Here is a 16,376-nt window from a genome sequence, read left to right on the forward strand (position 1 = left end):
ATCAAAGAATGATTATGTTCATTTTATATGTCTTTCGTAATCTGTCTAAAAGAGGATAAATTATGAGATTAGCTTATAGTCAACCGTCAAGTGGTTAGAGGATGGGAGGATAATGAAATTTACTCTTGATAGTAAAAAGTTGAAATCCACAACCTTAACAGCTCCACACGATCGACCTCATGATTATACGTGAGAAGATAAATCAAAAAGCTATAGTTGATTAGTATAGAAAAAAAAAATTCTCAGCTTTATCAAAATTTAGAACTCTTGTCTATTGTCTTATGTGAGTAACTTTATCCCATAATAATTAACTCAATCCTGCCCCTGCAAGGGGCAGTATGAAATTTACTCATGCAGCTAGAGTTAAAGCCATGTAAAGTTTTAAAAAAAGGGAAAGGGAAAATCTGTTTGTTCTCCCAACCTAAATGCTGCAACTATATCTAAACTAACAGCTCTCCCTTTTCATTACCCAGTAGGAATCGTCTGGTCCGTAAATTACGGACCAGAGGATGGTCGAATGATGTGGACCCTTGATTTGGATGGACCTCACCTATTTAAAGATAGGATCCATCTAAATCAAAGATCCTCATGTAATGAATCATCCTCTAATCCGTAATTTGCGGACCAGAGGATCTGCTCTCGCCATTACCACATACTTGAGATGAAAGAAAACCAGAAAAAAAAAATTAAATTAATCTTTAGATCTCTTCAAGAATGCTGTGGGGAGCAAGAATCCATCCACCACCACTTCCAGCAAAGACCTTAGGATCATGCAGCACCTGCGCCTCTGTAGCGCTATAGCATATGTTTGTACATGGACAAGAGTAGCATTTGCTTGGCATCTTAAAAAAAAGCTTCAACTCATCTCGATAACATTCAACTTAATAAGTCAAGCAAAAGATGATAATTACTCGCCTTATGAGGTTCAATATCATCAATCTCCCAACTAAATACAAACAAGTAAATCATAAAAATCCTTTGCATGGAAAAGATTAGACACCCGACAGACATTTTCCGTCCATTAAAAATTATTGACCTTAAAATCTATTCATATAAGTACCAACTTAACAAGTCAGATGCATCATTCCATGATTGCTTTTCACAAAGATCCAAGAGAAATTGCATAATCGTTTTTATTTTTTTGCTTAAACATAATAGACGTCCTTAATCACTTTCAAAGAACACCTTAGACAATTCAAGTGCGAGCTGCAGTGCAGATACTACCTGGCGGGTTGTCTTTCCTCATCCGGTTGCAAGCTGGATAACATATGATGTGCTGCAGAATTTTCTGCATATCTCACTCTTGGCTCTGGGTCACCACAACGAGTGATCCTGGAATGCTCCGATCCAACTGTAACTGAGCATATGAATTTTTTATTGTGTGCGGGACCTTCTTCCTTAACAATTCTGTACGAATAAATAGGTTTAAGGATCTTTAAGTTGAAAACAACAATGAGAATAAATGAAAATTTTAGAATTGAGATTCTGTGTGTATGATATATTTTAGATGCATAATCAATTCTGAGTTTATAATTTTTTTATCAAAATTCAAGAAGAGTCCTAAATTCTAATAAAAATAAGCTAGCTAGTTAAGAAGATAGAAAATGTTTTAGAAAAACAAAGAAAAAATTAATAAAAAATATTGTTAAGAATATATAAATAAGAGATTACTTATTTTGAAAATAAAATAATAAATCATGAATTAAAATTCTTATCAAATAAAGATTCGGAGTAAACATTCTCATGAACAAATTAAATGTACTAATTTTTTTTTACTTGTTACTAATGTGTTCCCATCTTTATTCTTCCTTCAAATAATTCTCGTACTTTGTAGCACGATAAGATTATCAATTGAATGTATGTTACAAATTTGAATAAGAATTTAAAAATAAGACAAAAATTACTTGTATAATGGTTTCATCCAACGCTTTTTGTCACAGTAGACATATAATCTCTGCTTGTGGAGATTTTGACCAGCATCCACATCATCACCGTCGAAACTAACAGACTCCACACCAGAAAGCTTTCGCAGCGTTTAGCTTTGCGATTTCCACTTGCCTCGCGGTTCCAGTGCCCATAACTATGCCATCGACAAAAACACTCACCGTGCGCAAAGAACCCAAAAAACCCAAACTTGAGCTGCGATACTCCAGAGCTTTGCCCCGCTTCTGACAGAGCATGTCGAGGGCCGCTACAGGTTGTTCTTTCTTGGTCTCCAACGTGATGATTGGTGTCAGAATCTTACTGAAAATCTATGCCCAATTCCTGATTGTGTCAGGAGCAATACAAAAGGGGAGGAGAGAATCAGATCAGTCAAATTGAGCTTACCTTCCACACTAATTTGAGGTTGGAATCACAGTCCCAGTAGACCGCTGCTGCGATGGACTCGACCATGTCAGCCAATACAGTGTGAGCTTTTAGGATTCTACCGCCGAAGGAAATCCTTCCGTCGTCTTCTTCCTCCTCCCTCGTCACTATATCCGTGAACTCACCCACCTGATTGAAAGGTTCAGATAAATTTCCATCGCAATTGGGGAAAAAAGTTATGATACTTAGATTTGGGGTACCGCTTTATCAAGGTCAGGGGAGTTGCGGCGGAGGAAACGGTAGAGACCGAGGCGGACGGCCACACGGGAGAGCTTCTCATTGGAAACGTTGGCGCAGCGGAGGGTGGTTAGGTCGCCGGAGCCGATGTCTGGGTACCTTTCGTACAGATAGTGAGATACCGCAAGGCCGAGGACAGCGTCGCCGACGAACTCGAGACGCTGGTAGGATGGATGGCCGGCGTAGAACCATGGGTAATCGCCTCCACCAGGAGCGATTTGTTGCGAAAGGTGTAGTCCAGGATGTTCTCGATCTCCGTCAGCTCGATATCGAATTCGGTCGACACCTTCCCGTGTCTGGACGACGATGGCTTCATTGAGGTGGTCGCTGTCTGGATGCGGTGGTTCCCTTCCTCTCTCGCTAGTTCTTCCTATTCATCGAGGTATGAAGCTTTGAAGAAGTTTCACCGTCCAGTGTTGAGTGGGGACGGAGAATAAAGGTTGCTTGGAGCGGACTCAATTTGACAAAAGAAAGGCATCGCATCGCATTAACAATTTATTATTATTATTATTATTATTATTATTATTTTAAATCTGAGTCTCTCCTAGTCACAGAGGTGAAAGCTTTGAAGGTTCAGTGTGCAGTGTGCAGTGTGCAGTGTGCAGTGAGAAAAAGAAGGTCGGGTGGAGCTGACCCACCGGAGCGGAATTCAGTTGGGCAACGGAAAGGCCACTGGTTTTGCCTTGCCTGCGAAGCAAAATCCACATTGGCCATCGCGTCGCATCAACATCATAAATTAAGTATTTTTTTGCCAAATTAAATTGGAAAAAAAAAACAAAAGTACATTTCAACTTTAAAAAATCATATAAGCATCTTGTTTTTTTTTTTAAAAAAAAAATCTCATAATATATTTATTCCCATTTATTACAGCGGCTGCTACCATAACAGCTATTCGGTAGCAGCTTATTTCTTATTTTTAAATTATTCTATTATAGTAATTTTTAAAGTTGTTCTGAGAGCTGTAATTAGGGGGTAAATAAATTAAGTCAAGTTATTCAAAACTCAATATAATTCGATTAAAATTTCTTTTAGTTCGTTTAATAAAGCTCATTAAAAATTCTTTTTGAGTTCATTTAATAATAATAAATAAAGTTTAAATTTTATACTACTCAGAGTCGTTAACTCATGAATATATTAGTTAATAAGTTTATGAATTTACTTTTAAATAAAAAAATTAATAATTTTAATATTAAATTTATATATTTTATATTTTACTTATATTTTAACAAATATTATTTATTATAATAAAATTATAAATTTTAATAAAAAAATTATAATTTTCTCTAAATATATAATTTAATTTTTAATAAATATTTAAATTTATAATTTATATTTATTAAATCTGTTTAAACTCGATAAAAATTTAAATAAATTTGTGAGTCATTAATATATTTATTAAATAAAACCCTAACTCGATTTAATTATAAATAAACTAAATTCAAACCTTCGAGAGTCCAATTTAGCTGGCTTGATACACCCCTAACTACAATTAATAATTATAACATATAGTAGTTATTTTTATTCTATTACCATTTGTAATGCTTAATAATTTATTCTGGTAATTCTTCACGGATTTGGCACAGTCAGCATCAACCTGGTGATTGAGGAATTGATTAATTATGTTTCGGGTAGGTATAAAATATTTTATTGGATGTCTTATTCTGTACCAGAGATATTATATTAAGATAAAATATTTTCATAATTTATTATTTTATTTTGGGGTCAAAATGGACAGTTAAAATAAGGGGTCTCATCTTTTCTTCAATAAGTATATTCTTACCGTGTTATAATAATTATTTAATAACTTCTAAGTAATTTTGATTATTTAATAACTACCGGATAAGTATCCATTCACTTTAATTAAATTAGATCTTAAACTCTAAGTCTTTCGTAATATAAAATAATTTCAATAGGTTGTACTAACTATTTGATCGTCACTGTAACAATGTTAGAATAAAAAATACTCTTAAAATAAAATATCACATCGTCTTTTTACTATTTATATAATTTGAATGTTCTTTTAATTTTTACCCAATTAAATTTGAGTATTTAAATTTATTTGTTTATTATTTATTTAAAAACGAATTGGAATTTATTAATAAATATTATTTAAATTTTTAATCGGGCTTAATTATTTTTATAATTTATATTAAATTTATATTATTATTCTATTTTTAACATTAACAACACTAAATTTGAAAAATAAATATAAAAAATCTATAAAATTATTTATAAATATTATTCATGAAGGTTAATAAATGAAGTTTGACACAAAATTTATTCATCAACACCTGCTTTATTTAGGGTCCTAATTAAGAATCATTTTCTTAAAGTGCTTTGGATAATATATAATGTGATTATCACTCGTCAAACTAAATGTGAAATTAAAAGAATTAAATTTATTTATATATAAATATATTCTAACATCATTTGTTGGAGCACAAACTTAGATGATGTTTGTTGAAATTTTCTCATGCTTGGCTATTAGCATGATGTACCATAATAGGCACGTGCATCTCTAGTTCTTTTGGTATTTAGCAATTTATTTTGACAAGATTTTATATATATATATAATTTAGATATTCAGCTTTCAAATCGATTAATTTATTTTAATATAATTAAGCAATGTAACTTTGATACTGATGACAAATATTGAAGCATGTTATAAGACATTTACTTATTTTGTTAAGAAAGTTACCGTGTTTCCTCATTTCATAACCAATATAAGATGATAAATTGTATGTACAATTTGCTTATAAAATAAGTTTATAATAAAATAGAGCACAGTTGGTTAAATGCTACATAAATTAGTTAGCAAAGTTGAACGAAATACATTCCAGAGGCCATAATTATGTGGGGTTAATGCGTACTTGTCTATTATTGAAGTTGTAACAAAATTGGGATCTAATGGCATTTATATTCGGTTTGTTTTTCTTCTCTCCCACATTATTGCAATGTGCCTTGCTATTGATCCCAATCTATATATTGCACTAGATTCCAATTTCTTGTTCTTGCAATTTTTATGATTTGAATTTGCACTCACCCTGATCCGTTGCACTGGATCGCAAATTTTTATTCTTGCATTTAAATTCCACATGATCCAAAAGTATCTTTAATTTGCATTTTACACCGACGAATAGATTAAGTGGTTGGGTAAGGTTGAAAATGAATGAAGAAGAACGTTAGGAGGACAATAGGCGGCGAATAAGGAAGAGGATGAAGATGTAACTGGGTGAGGAAAATGGATGTTGTTGAGCAATTTAGAAACACAATGGTGTGAGGAAGTGAGGTTATCAAATTAACTCAACACCTAGATAGATTCATCTAGTCTCAATTGCTGATTCCCAGAGTTTGTGCCTCGGCGATAAAAGAGGAAAACTTTTGAAGAAAAAAATATATGATATTCATTGAATGATTAAATGGAGCAAGAGCTCCTTTATAGGCTTTTACAAATCTCATTATGATATTCATTGAATTCATGAAATAGCTTTTTTTGAGAGAAAAGTTCCCTTTGAGGTTTATCCATAGGCAAAAATTCTAGGAACTAGTTATCCATCCACTTTCTCAGTTTCTTGTATAAGTTGGAAGTTAATAAGGTAATCAATCCCTTTAGTCCTATGCTGATTAGAAAACTAAAATGCTCCATGGGCTAATGTGATGCTACGTGTATAAAACAAGAGCGTAAGGTGATCATTCCCTTTAATTCTACATTGTAAGAGAAGGTAAATGATTGCTACCTAGTCAATACTTGTTTTTGATCCCACTTGAACATCCACTTGTTTGTGATTTCCAAAAAGGTCATCGTAATTTGAATAATCTCCTCCGTTCCTATTTACCTATCTGTTCAGCAGACAAGGGCAGAGCCACATATTACAGTCTATCCGGACTTTAGGACCGGAAACTTTTCAAGCAACATTCAACTTAATAAGTCAAGCAAAAGGTGATAATTACTCACCTTATGAGGTTCAGTATCATCTATCTCCCAACTAAATACAAACAAGTAAATCATAAAAATCCTTTGCATTGAAAAGATCACACACCCGACTAGACATTTTAAGTCCATTACAAATTGACCTTAAAATCTATTCATATAAGTACCAGCTTAACAAGTCAGTTGCATCATTCCATGATTGCTTTTCACAAAGATCCAAGAGAAATTGCATAATCGTTCTTATTTTTTTACTCAAACATAATTGATGTCCTTACTCACTGTCAAAGAACACCTTAGACAATTCAAGTGCGAGCTGCAGTGCAGATACTATCCTAGGGGGTTGTCTTTCCTCATCCGGTTGCAAGTTGGATAACATATGACGTGCTGCGGAATTTTCTGCATATCTCACTTTTGGCTCTGGGTCACCGCAACGAGTGATCTTGGAATGCTCCGATCCAACTGTAACTGAGCATATGAATTTTTTATTGTGCGCAGGACCTTCTTCCTTATCAATTCTGCAAAATAAATAGGTTCAAGGAATCTTTAAGTTGAAAACAACAATGAGAATAAATGAAAATTTTAGAATTGAGATTCTATGTGTCTGATATATTTTAGATGCATAATCAATTCTGAGTTTATAATTTCTATCAAAATTCAAGAGTCCGAACTTCTAATAAAAAGAAGCTAGCTAATTAAGAAGATAGACAATGTTTAAAAAAAAACAAAGAAAAGATTAATAAAAAAATATTGTTAAGAATATATAAATAAGAGAGTAATTATTTTGAAAAAAAAATAATAAACCATGAATTAAAATTCTTATCAAATATAGATTCTGAGTAAACATTCTCATGAACAAATGTACTAAATTTTTTTTACTTGTTACTAATCTGCAAATTTGAATAAGAATTTAAAAAGGAAGACAAAAATTACTTGTATAATGGTTTCATCCATCGCTTTTTGCCACAGTAAGTGTATAATCTCTGCTTGTGGAGATTTTGACCAGCATCTACATCATCATCGTCGAAACTAACAGACTCCACACCAGAAAGCTTTGGCAGCGCATCTCGAGCCGCGTTTAGCTTTGCGATTTCCATTTGCCTTGCAGTTCCAGTGCCCATAGCTTTGCCATCGACAAAAGCACTCACCGTGCACGAAGAACCGAAACTTGAGCTGCGAAACTCCAAAGCTTTGCCCCGCTTCTGACAGAGCATGTTGAGAGCTGCCACAGGCTGCTCTTTCATGGTCTCCAACGTGATGATTGGTGTCAGAATCTTACTGAAAATCTATGCCCAATTCCTGATTGTGTCAAGAGCAATACAAAAGGGGAGGAGGGAATCAGATCAGCTAAATCGAGCTTACCTTCCACACTACTTTGAGGTTGGAATCACAGTCCCAGTAGACCGCTGCTGCGATGGACTCTACCATGTCAGCCAATACGGCGCGGGCTTTTAGGATGCTACCGCCGAAGGAAATCCTTCCGTCGTCTTCTTCCTCCTCCATCGTCACTATATCCGTGAACTCACTCACCTGATTGAAAGGTTCAGATAAGTTTCCATCGCATCAATTGGGGAGAAAAGTTATGATACTTAGATTTGGGGTACCGCTTGATCAAGGCCAGGGGAGTTGCGGCGGAGGAAACGGTAGAGACCGAAGCGGACGGCCACGCGGGAGAGCTTCTCATTGGAAACGTTGGCGCGGCGGAGGGCGGTTAGGTCGCCGGAGCCGATGTCTGGGTACCTTTCGTACAGGTAGTGAGAAACCGCAAGGCCAAGGACAGCGTCGCCGACGAACTCGAGGCGCTGGTAGGATGGATGGCCGGCGTAGGAACCATGGGTAATCGCCTCCACCAGGAGCGATTTGTTGCGAAAGGTGTAGCCCAGGATGCTCTCGATCTCCGCCACTGTACGACGCAGGCCGATATCGAGCGCGATCGCCACCTTCCGGTGCCTGGACGACGATGGCTCCATGGAGGTGGTCTGGATTAAACTGTCTGGATCAGGATGCGCGCGGTGGTTCCCTTCCTCCCTCGCTAGTTCTTCCTATTCATAGAGGTGTGAAGCTTTGAAGAAGGTCCACTGTCCCGTGTTGAGTGGGGACGTAGAAGGTTGCGTGGGAGGACTCTATTTGACAGCATTAGCAATTTATTATTATTATTATTATTATTATTAAATCTGAGTCTCTCCTAGTCAAGCTTCGAAGGTTCAGTGTGCAGTGTGCAGTGTGCAGTGTGCATGGAGAAAAACAAGGTCGGGTGGACAACGGAAAGGCCACTGGTTTTGCCTTGGCTGCTAAGCAAAATCCACATTGGCCATCGCGTCGCATCAACCTCATAAATTAAGTATTTTTTTGCCAAATTAAATTGGGGAAAAAAACAAAAGTACATTTCAACTTTAAAAAATCATATAAACATTTTTTTTAAAAAATATCTCATAATATATTTTATTCTCATTTATTACAGCGGCTGCTACCATAAAGGCTATTCGGTAGCAGCTTATTTCTTATTTTCAAATTATGTTATTACAGTAATTTTCAAAGTTATTCTGAAGTTATAATTAGGAGCGTAAATACATCAAGCAACTTATCTATTATTCGAAAATTCGATTAAATAAAAATTTATTTGGATTTTTTAATAAGATTTATTAAGATAAATAAATCCAATTCAATTTTAACAATATTCCACTCATTTATTCGTGACCATATTCGTTAATAAATTTATAAATTAATTTTTAAATAAAAAAATAATTTTAATATTGAATTGATAGATTTTATATTCTATTTATAAAAAAAATATAACTAAATATATTAAATATATTAATTAGAATAAAATTATAAATTTTAATAAAAATATTATATTTTTTTAAAATATGTAATTAAATTTTTAATGAATATTTAAATTTATAATTTATATTTATTAAACTCATTTAGACTCGATAAAAACTCTAATAAGTTCGTATGTTCGTGAGATATAAATATATCTATTAAATAAAATTTGAGCTCGACTCAATTATAAATGAGTCAAATTCAAATATTTAAGAGTTCGATTCAATTCGACTCGATACAATCCTAACTACAATTAATTATTATAATGTATAGAAGAAAATCATAAGCGGCTACTCACCTTTGGAATAGTGATTAGCACATAAGGGAGGTATTTGCCTCAACTTTGCCGAGATTCTAACTCCATACCTCATTATGACAACACCTCATACGCTAACCATTAGATCCATTCGAGGGAACGAATAATTACTTGACTTCGCGGGTCATCCGAGTTGGTATGTGACAATATTTGCCACAATGAGGTCTCAGGGTCGAGTCTTGGGGCAGCCGGGGAATAAATCCCCTATCCTTGTATTACACCTTGGCTGTCACATGTCCATTCGGATACTGCGATTTACCTTCCTCATGATGACTTTGGGTCAGGTGCGATGGAGCGCTGAGAGCGAGCATTTCGCCTTTTTGCCATAATGAGTAGATATAAAATATTTTATTAGATGTTTAATCTCTTTTACACCAGAGACATTATATTAAAGTAAAATATTTTCATAATTTATTATTTTATTATAGGGTGATACTGAACCGTTAAAAGGATATATCTTTTCTTCAATAATTATATTCTTACCGTACTATAATAATTATTTAGTACCTTCTAAGTAATTTTGATTATATAATAACTACCGAGTAGTATCCATTCACTTTAATTAAATTAACTCCTAAACTCTAAATCTTTCGTAATATAAAATAATTTCAATAGGTTGTAATAACTATTTGACCGTTAGTGTAACAATGTTAGAATAAAAAATACTTTTAAAATAAAACATCACAGCGTCTTTTTACTATGGGGAATGATTTATGCCGCGACTTCTCTCCGCGACCCACCCTCCGCAACCCAGTTGGCAGCTCACGTGTCCAACTCCACGTCCTCCGCGACCCACCTCGGCCTCGGCCTCTCTCTCCGCTTCATACGCGGTTAAACTCTTCTCCTCGGTGTGCCCTAACTCCCTTCCCCTTGGAATCTCTCGCTGCCTCCTTCCTCTTCTCTCCGCGACGGCGTGCCCTAACTCTCTTCCCCTAAGCAGGCAGCCTCCTTCCTCTTCTCTCCACGACGGCGTGCCCTAACTCTCTTCCCCTCAGCAGGCAGCCTCCTTCCTCTTCTCTCCGCGACGGCGTGCCCCTAACTCTCTTCCCCTCAGCAGGCAGCCTCCTTCCTCTTCTCTCCACAACGACGTGCCCCTAACTCTCTTCCCCTCGGAATCTCTCCGCGACGAAGAAGCAGCAGCCTCCTCCTTCCTCATCTCTCCGTGACCAAGCAGCAGGCTGCCTCCTTCCTCATCTCTCCGCGACCAAGCAGCAGCTCTGACAAAGACGAGTGAGTTTTTGCCTAACCTAATCAGATTAGGGGTGCTGCTAATTTCTGAATCTTCGCTTGGGTGTTGCTAATTTCTGAATCTTGGCTTGTAGTTGTGCATTGCAACCCTCATCTCTTCCGTTCACAGCCAAGCAGCAACGAGGACAGACCAGGTGAGAGCTATTGGGTTACAGTTTAGCCGATGAAAGTTTCCTATGTTTGTGTTTTATGATGCCCCATCTTTGAGTTGTCTCTTCGAGCAAGTAGGCATGTAGGATCTTGGGTTGAGTGAAATCATATAAGAATGGACATGAAAAATTCATTACATACTAGATATTGAATTTTAATGGCATTGGAAACATTTTGCAAGATGATGGCATTGGATAGTACATTTAACTTTTTGCTAGCATTGGAAACTTTTTACAAAGTCATTTTGGGAACTCAATTCTAGATTCACTCATTCTATGAACTGATCTTGCTGCCTACATTATGTCGTGGAGGAATTTTTTCCTTTGACCTACTTGTTTGTTTGTATTCTGAAACAATATATTTGGGTTCTTGGTGGATGCTTGTTTACAATTACTATATTGTCTATACTTTTGGATCTGTTGCTTTTGGTGGAAGGAATTCTTTAAGTGATTAAATTGAGGATTTTGTTTTTCCCTTTCTTGATATCTACTTTTTCCTTTATAATTCAAATTGCCTAGTTACAAGTGTGTTAATTCATATAATTTAGCTCACAGCTCCTTACAAGAGTGTTGATTCATATAATTTAGCTCCCAGCATTACAAGAGTGTTGATTCAAATTGCCTAGTAAATGTAGGATTTATCATGTTTTTTTAATGTCTATGTTTTTTGTCTAATTTCTGGCCCTGTTATCTGTTTTGGTCTATCTTTGTTTTGTATTTTCTTCTCTAGTATTTTTTGTTTTATTTTTGCTCAAATTGTTTCATTACTTGTCCCTTTTCCTATTTATTTCAAAGGCTCTGTTATTTGTATTTTTCAGGGTCTGATTTCTGGTTTTTTCATGGCATCATCAAGTTTTAGTAGCATCGACAATACGAGATTTCAACCTGTAACATGTAGAGACTGCGGACGAAATACATTGGTGTGTATTTCTAAATCAACTAAGAATCCTGGGAGACAGTATTACAGATGTGTGCAACATGGATGACAACAGTGGGTGCCGACTGATAATAGTTCAGCTGACAAAAGTGAAATTGAATGCATTGCTTCTCATGGACATAATCTAACGATAATCAATGTACCGAAATTCATCTGGATATTAGTGGGCTTGAACTTGATTCTCTTAGCCATAATTCTGATTTTGGTGTTAAGTTTATTTAGATATGTTGTTTTAAATTATGTTGATGTTGTAATGTAACCGTTGTACGTTTGGATTTAGAGACATAATATTAGTGTTGAAATTATCATTCCCCTTTTATTATTGATTAAATATTATTATTGAATTTATTTTGTTAATTCAGTTTGTTAATCCGCATATAGCTTGCAGTGTGGACACAACAACAGGTGCCCGAGCTTTAAATTCAGTTGAATTATATGTGTAGTTTAATCTTCAATTGGATGATAAATTGCATCAACTTGTAGATATTTGTTTAGTTTATCAAAGTATGACCTTGTATTTCGATTATGAAAAATTATGGATAAATGAGATGCCTAAGATTCATCAATGAATAGAACGCTAACTCATGGTAAAAAATATCTTCAATTAGCCGAAAACTATGAAAGAATATATGTCACACTGGAGGTCTATACATTGTTTGTACATGGAGCATGGCCACATCAAAGTTGGTCCACATCTCATAACTACTTGGCACCAAAATGATTAGGACCTTATGATCAAACACCAATCAAACAATTCATAAACTCTAATATGCAATGTTGGAAGGACTCTGTATTCTAGCTTCTTCCTTCCACAGTGAACCACTAGTGCCAAGATGGCGAACCAGCAAGCGAAGCCCATTATCCACACTATTCGTCCATATGCAAAACGCCAGTCCCAGTCTCCATCCTAAAAAACGTCGATACGTATCGTGACGAAAACCAACCAACAACACTTCAACAAGCAACCGTCGGCGACGTCGAAAAATTCCGACAAACACCTCCCCGACTTTTTTGCATTCTCAAATCTCCAGGCATTGACATTTCTCGAAGCTGAACTATTTTTACATTCTCAAATCTTGAGGCCTCCTTTTTGTTAGTTTTGAGTCCAATTATCTCATAGGTAATTGGCCATTATTAATAGTTCTAAAATATATATATATATACAGATTCAGTTAAAATTAACTAATATAAAATTTAAAAAATTAAACAATAAAATCTATGAACAATTCACAAATAGCCATGCCAGATTTCCCAAACAAAAAAACAAAGAAGATCCTGTGAAACAAACAAAACAGAACAAAACTTCCACAGCCATCATCATGCATGGATATGAACAAGATTAGATATTTTGTTAGGCCACCTGTCCTCCATCTCCACTTTCCACCAACACTCACCGCAAGGCACCTTATGAGAAAACAGGTTCAACATATTGCAGTAACAAATCCAACCTGCATCGATGCATCAAAATTTGATATCTTAACTCTCTAGAAAAGAATCATATTAAAACCAGTTAAAACTATGTTACTGCAGGATGTTCTTGATATCAGAAAATAGACTGAAGATACAGGTTTGATATCATTTCAGTGTTTGAGAGGAGAACAAACCTCAAGAAGCTTTTTCTGTCGCCCCTTCGATTCAGTAGGGAAACGCCTTAAAAGGCAAAATAGGCCAGAGTATTCCATCTAGAAAAACTAAATGTCACAACAAACACTTGAAAAAGGAGGAAAGCAAATGGAAGGTTGAAGGCCAAGAAACCTGGAATGGATTTGTAGAAAGCATCATGAACATGGTCTCTGTTATGACATTAGAAAAAAAGAAACTCAACGGATGTAGCCTAACTATAACTATTACAAAATACTCTAATAAAAACTCAAGGTTGCAGAATTACCATCGCTCATCTTTGGATGGTTAACCTTTATGCCACCTGACGCAGAAAGAACTGCAAAAAATATCAACCATGTAGTCATAAAAGGAAGATGCAGAAAACCATTGCAAAGAATAAATAGATAAAATGAACTATCTAAACACTTCAACAAATAAGACAGACAACTACACCACTAACATTACCCCCCAACAATCAGGATCAGTCACAACTCCAACAGACCAAAAATGGCTAGAGAGAAATATTCTAACACTACAAATATGATAGAGGAGTGTCACCTGAGATGACCGGAGTGAGAATCCCATCACCGATCACCATACAAGTGCCAACAAGAACAAGAATGAGCAGAGAATAAAGAGCAAAGGTACCACCTGAATGAGGGAATAAAGATTTTATATTTAATACACAATAGAGCACTAAAATTACAATAGAACTAAAATATCCTAAGACTACATTAATTCCCACATTTTTTTGATGTGATAAAGCAGTAATTTTGTACTGGATTGTTCTAAATCATTGATGGACAATACTAGCAATAAGTGAACTTTACACATGTACCTGCTACAAAGATATCCTCCAAAATGCTTTGCATTTGCAGTTCTCTTCGTAACAATTTACAAAATCAACAGTACTTGGTCACAGTTTACAAAATCAAAACCTTTAGTGTCACAGTTTACAGACAACACATATTAATCAAACCCAGTTTGATAAATTGGATACAAAATCAACAGTACTTCAACAATTAGTTTCTTGCTTCACAAACATATAAAACTCCCAGCTAACATAGGATAAATTCAAATATCAAAAAGAAACAGGCAACTTTAGAAGCAGAATCCATGTTCTTCCAAACCAGCACTTAACAAAATTTCATGTTCTTCCTTGCATTGAAAACTGCCTTATTCAATTCTCCCTGCACCAAGCCTTATAAAATTCTACTTGCGTGGAAATAGAAAACAAACCCAATGATATAAAGCATTTTCATTAACTAACCTGAATTTTCATTCCATCTTGAACCAAAAAACAGTACCAAAAGAAAAGTTGTACTCATAGCTGCAAGATAGATTATAAATAAACTTTAAATTAGCTAAAACAATAAAAAGAGCGAGGTACAAAACAATAACACACAATTACTTTAAGTATCTATTATATGCATCACATACCTTCTTTCGGCCCTTTGCAATTGATTTATTCATAATTTGTTCAACCTTAGATTGCTTCCTCTTTGTGGGTGGACGACCTTTGGTTTTTTACTTTCAATGGAGAGTGTATCACTTTTGCCTCAGATGTAGATGCTTCTTCAAATTGTCCAACCCTTGATTGTCCGTTCTCCATAGCAATAATAAGTTTTTCCTTAGTGTCTTTCATGATTTCCACCAGAACAGAACAAATCTCATCACTTTCGGCTCCAAGTTGTTGAACCTCTTGCATCAATGGGGTGAGAGTATTATACCGAAGTCTTTTTTCACTACAACCATATCCATCATATATGTTACTGATGCTTTGATACCCACGCTTAATATCTTTGCGTCATCGATCCATAATATAACTCATAAGAACCTCAATAACCTTCATTCTCATCAACACTTTAATCACATGCCTACATAAAATTCCCCAGAATTCAAACAAACGGCACATACACTTCAATTGACAATCTAACTCGGTATAATGTACCATAAAGGAAACTTCTCTTCCAGGTTTTCCATTATTTCCCAACATATTTTCTACTACTTCAAATATTAAAGTTGTCACTTCTTCCCTCAACAAAGAGGCATCACAAAACATCAACCCTCTTATTTCATCTTGGAACAACTTAAATATATTGTTAGTGTAGGCATTTTGGAATTGTCTTTCAATAGAATAACCAAGAATAGCTGGCATGATAGAATTAAAAGAAACAAAATCTATTTTTTTTCATTCTCAATATTTTTCTTCAATGCACTATCATACTGCTCAACAAATTGCTTCAAAGATGTTTTAGAATGAACATAGTCATCAAAAAATGCATTCATACTTTCACTTCTTTGAGTTGTGGACATACCAGCCCAAAAGTGATCTTTAACATACACAGGTATCCATCTATTTCGTTCATCATATAAAGATTTCAACCAATCATTGTTCTCCAACTTAAACTCCTCAATCATTTTTAACCAATTCACATCACATTCATCAACAGTAAGAGAGTTATAAACAATGTTCTTCAATTGTTTCTTTATCAATTTGTATTGAGCATGACCACCTAACTTCACTGATAGTTTTTTCATAATATGCCAAAGACATAGACGATGATGAGAATTCGAAAATACCTCTTCAATTGCGATTGCCATTGCACGACATTGGTCTGTGATTATAGCCTTTGGAGCACATCCGTGCATACATGTCAACCACGAGTTGAACAACCATGTGAATGTTGTTGAGTCTTCACTTAATATTAATCCACATCCCAACAGAATAGATTGCCCATGATGATTCACCCCAACAAATGGAGCAAA

General features: G+C 35.1%; 1 protein-coding gene across 1 annotated transcript; it reads right to left on the bottom strand.

Moving 5' to 3' along the window:
- Positions 1–6,605: 6,605 nt before the first annotated feature.
- LOC122052858 (ribonuclease 3-like protein 2) lies at positions 6,606–8,622 on the bottom strand. The gene is made up of 4 exons (XM_042614590.1): positions 8,137–8,622; positions 7,895–8,062; positions 7,466–7,818; positions 6,606–7,050 (listed from the first exon to the last, which is right to left on the bottom strand). Exons 1-4 carry the CDS (start codon positions 8,500–8,502, stop codon positions 6,807–6,809), a joined length of 1,131 nt encoding a protein of 376 aa, XP_042470524.1. The 5' UTR covers positions 8,503–8,622; the 3' UTR covers positions 6,606–6,806.
- Between the last annotated feature and the right edge of the window lie 7,754 nt (positions 8,623–16,376).

This window comes from Zingiber officinale, chromosome 3A (genome assembly GCF_018446385.1).
Source record: "Zingiber officinale cultivar Zhangliang chromosome 3A, Zo_v1.1, whole genome shotgun sequence".
NCBI lineage: Eukaryota > Viridiplantae > Streptophyta > Magnoliopsida > Zingiberales > Zingiberaceae > Zingiber > Zingiber officinale.

Excerpts from the sequence above, each read along its gene's own strand:
- LOC122052858 (XM_042614590.1), bottom strand. The coding sequence starts at position 8,502 with ATGGAGCCATCGTCGTCCAGGCACCGGAAGGTGGCGATCGCGCTCGAT. Across the intron at positions 8,063-8,136 it reads CCCCTGGCCTTGATCAAGCG|GTGAGTGAGTTCACGGATAT; the intron begins GTACCCCAAATC and ends CCTTTCAATCAG. Across the intron at positions 7,819-7,894 it reads ACCTCAAAGTAGTGTGGAAG|ATTTTCAGTAAGATTCTGAC; the intron begins GTAAGCTCGATT and ends AATTGGGCATAG.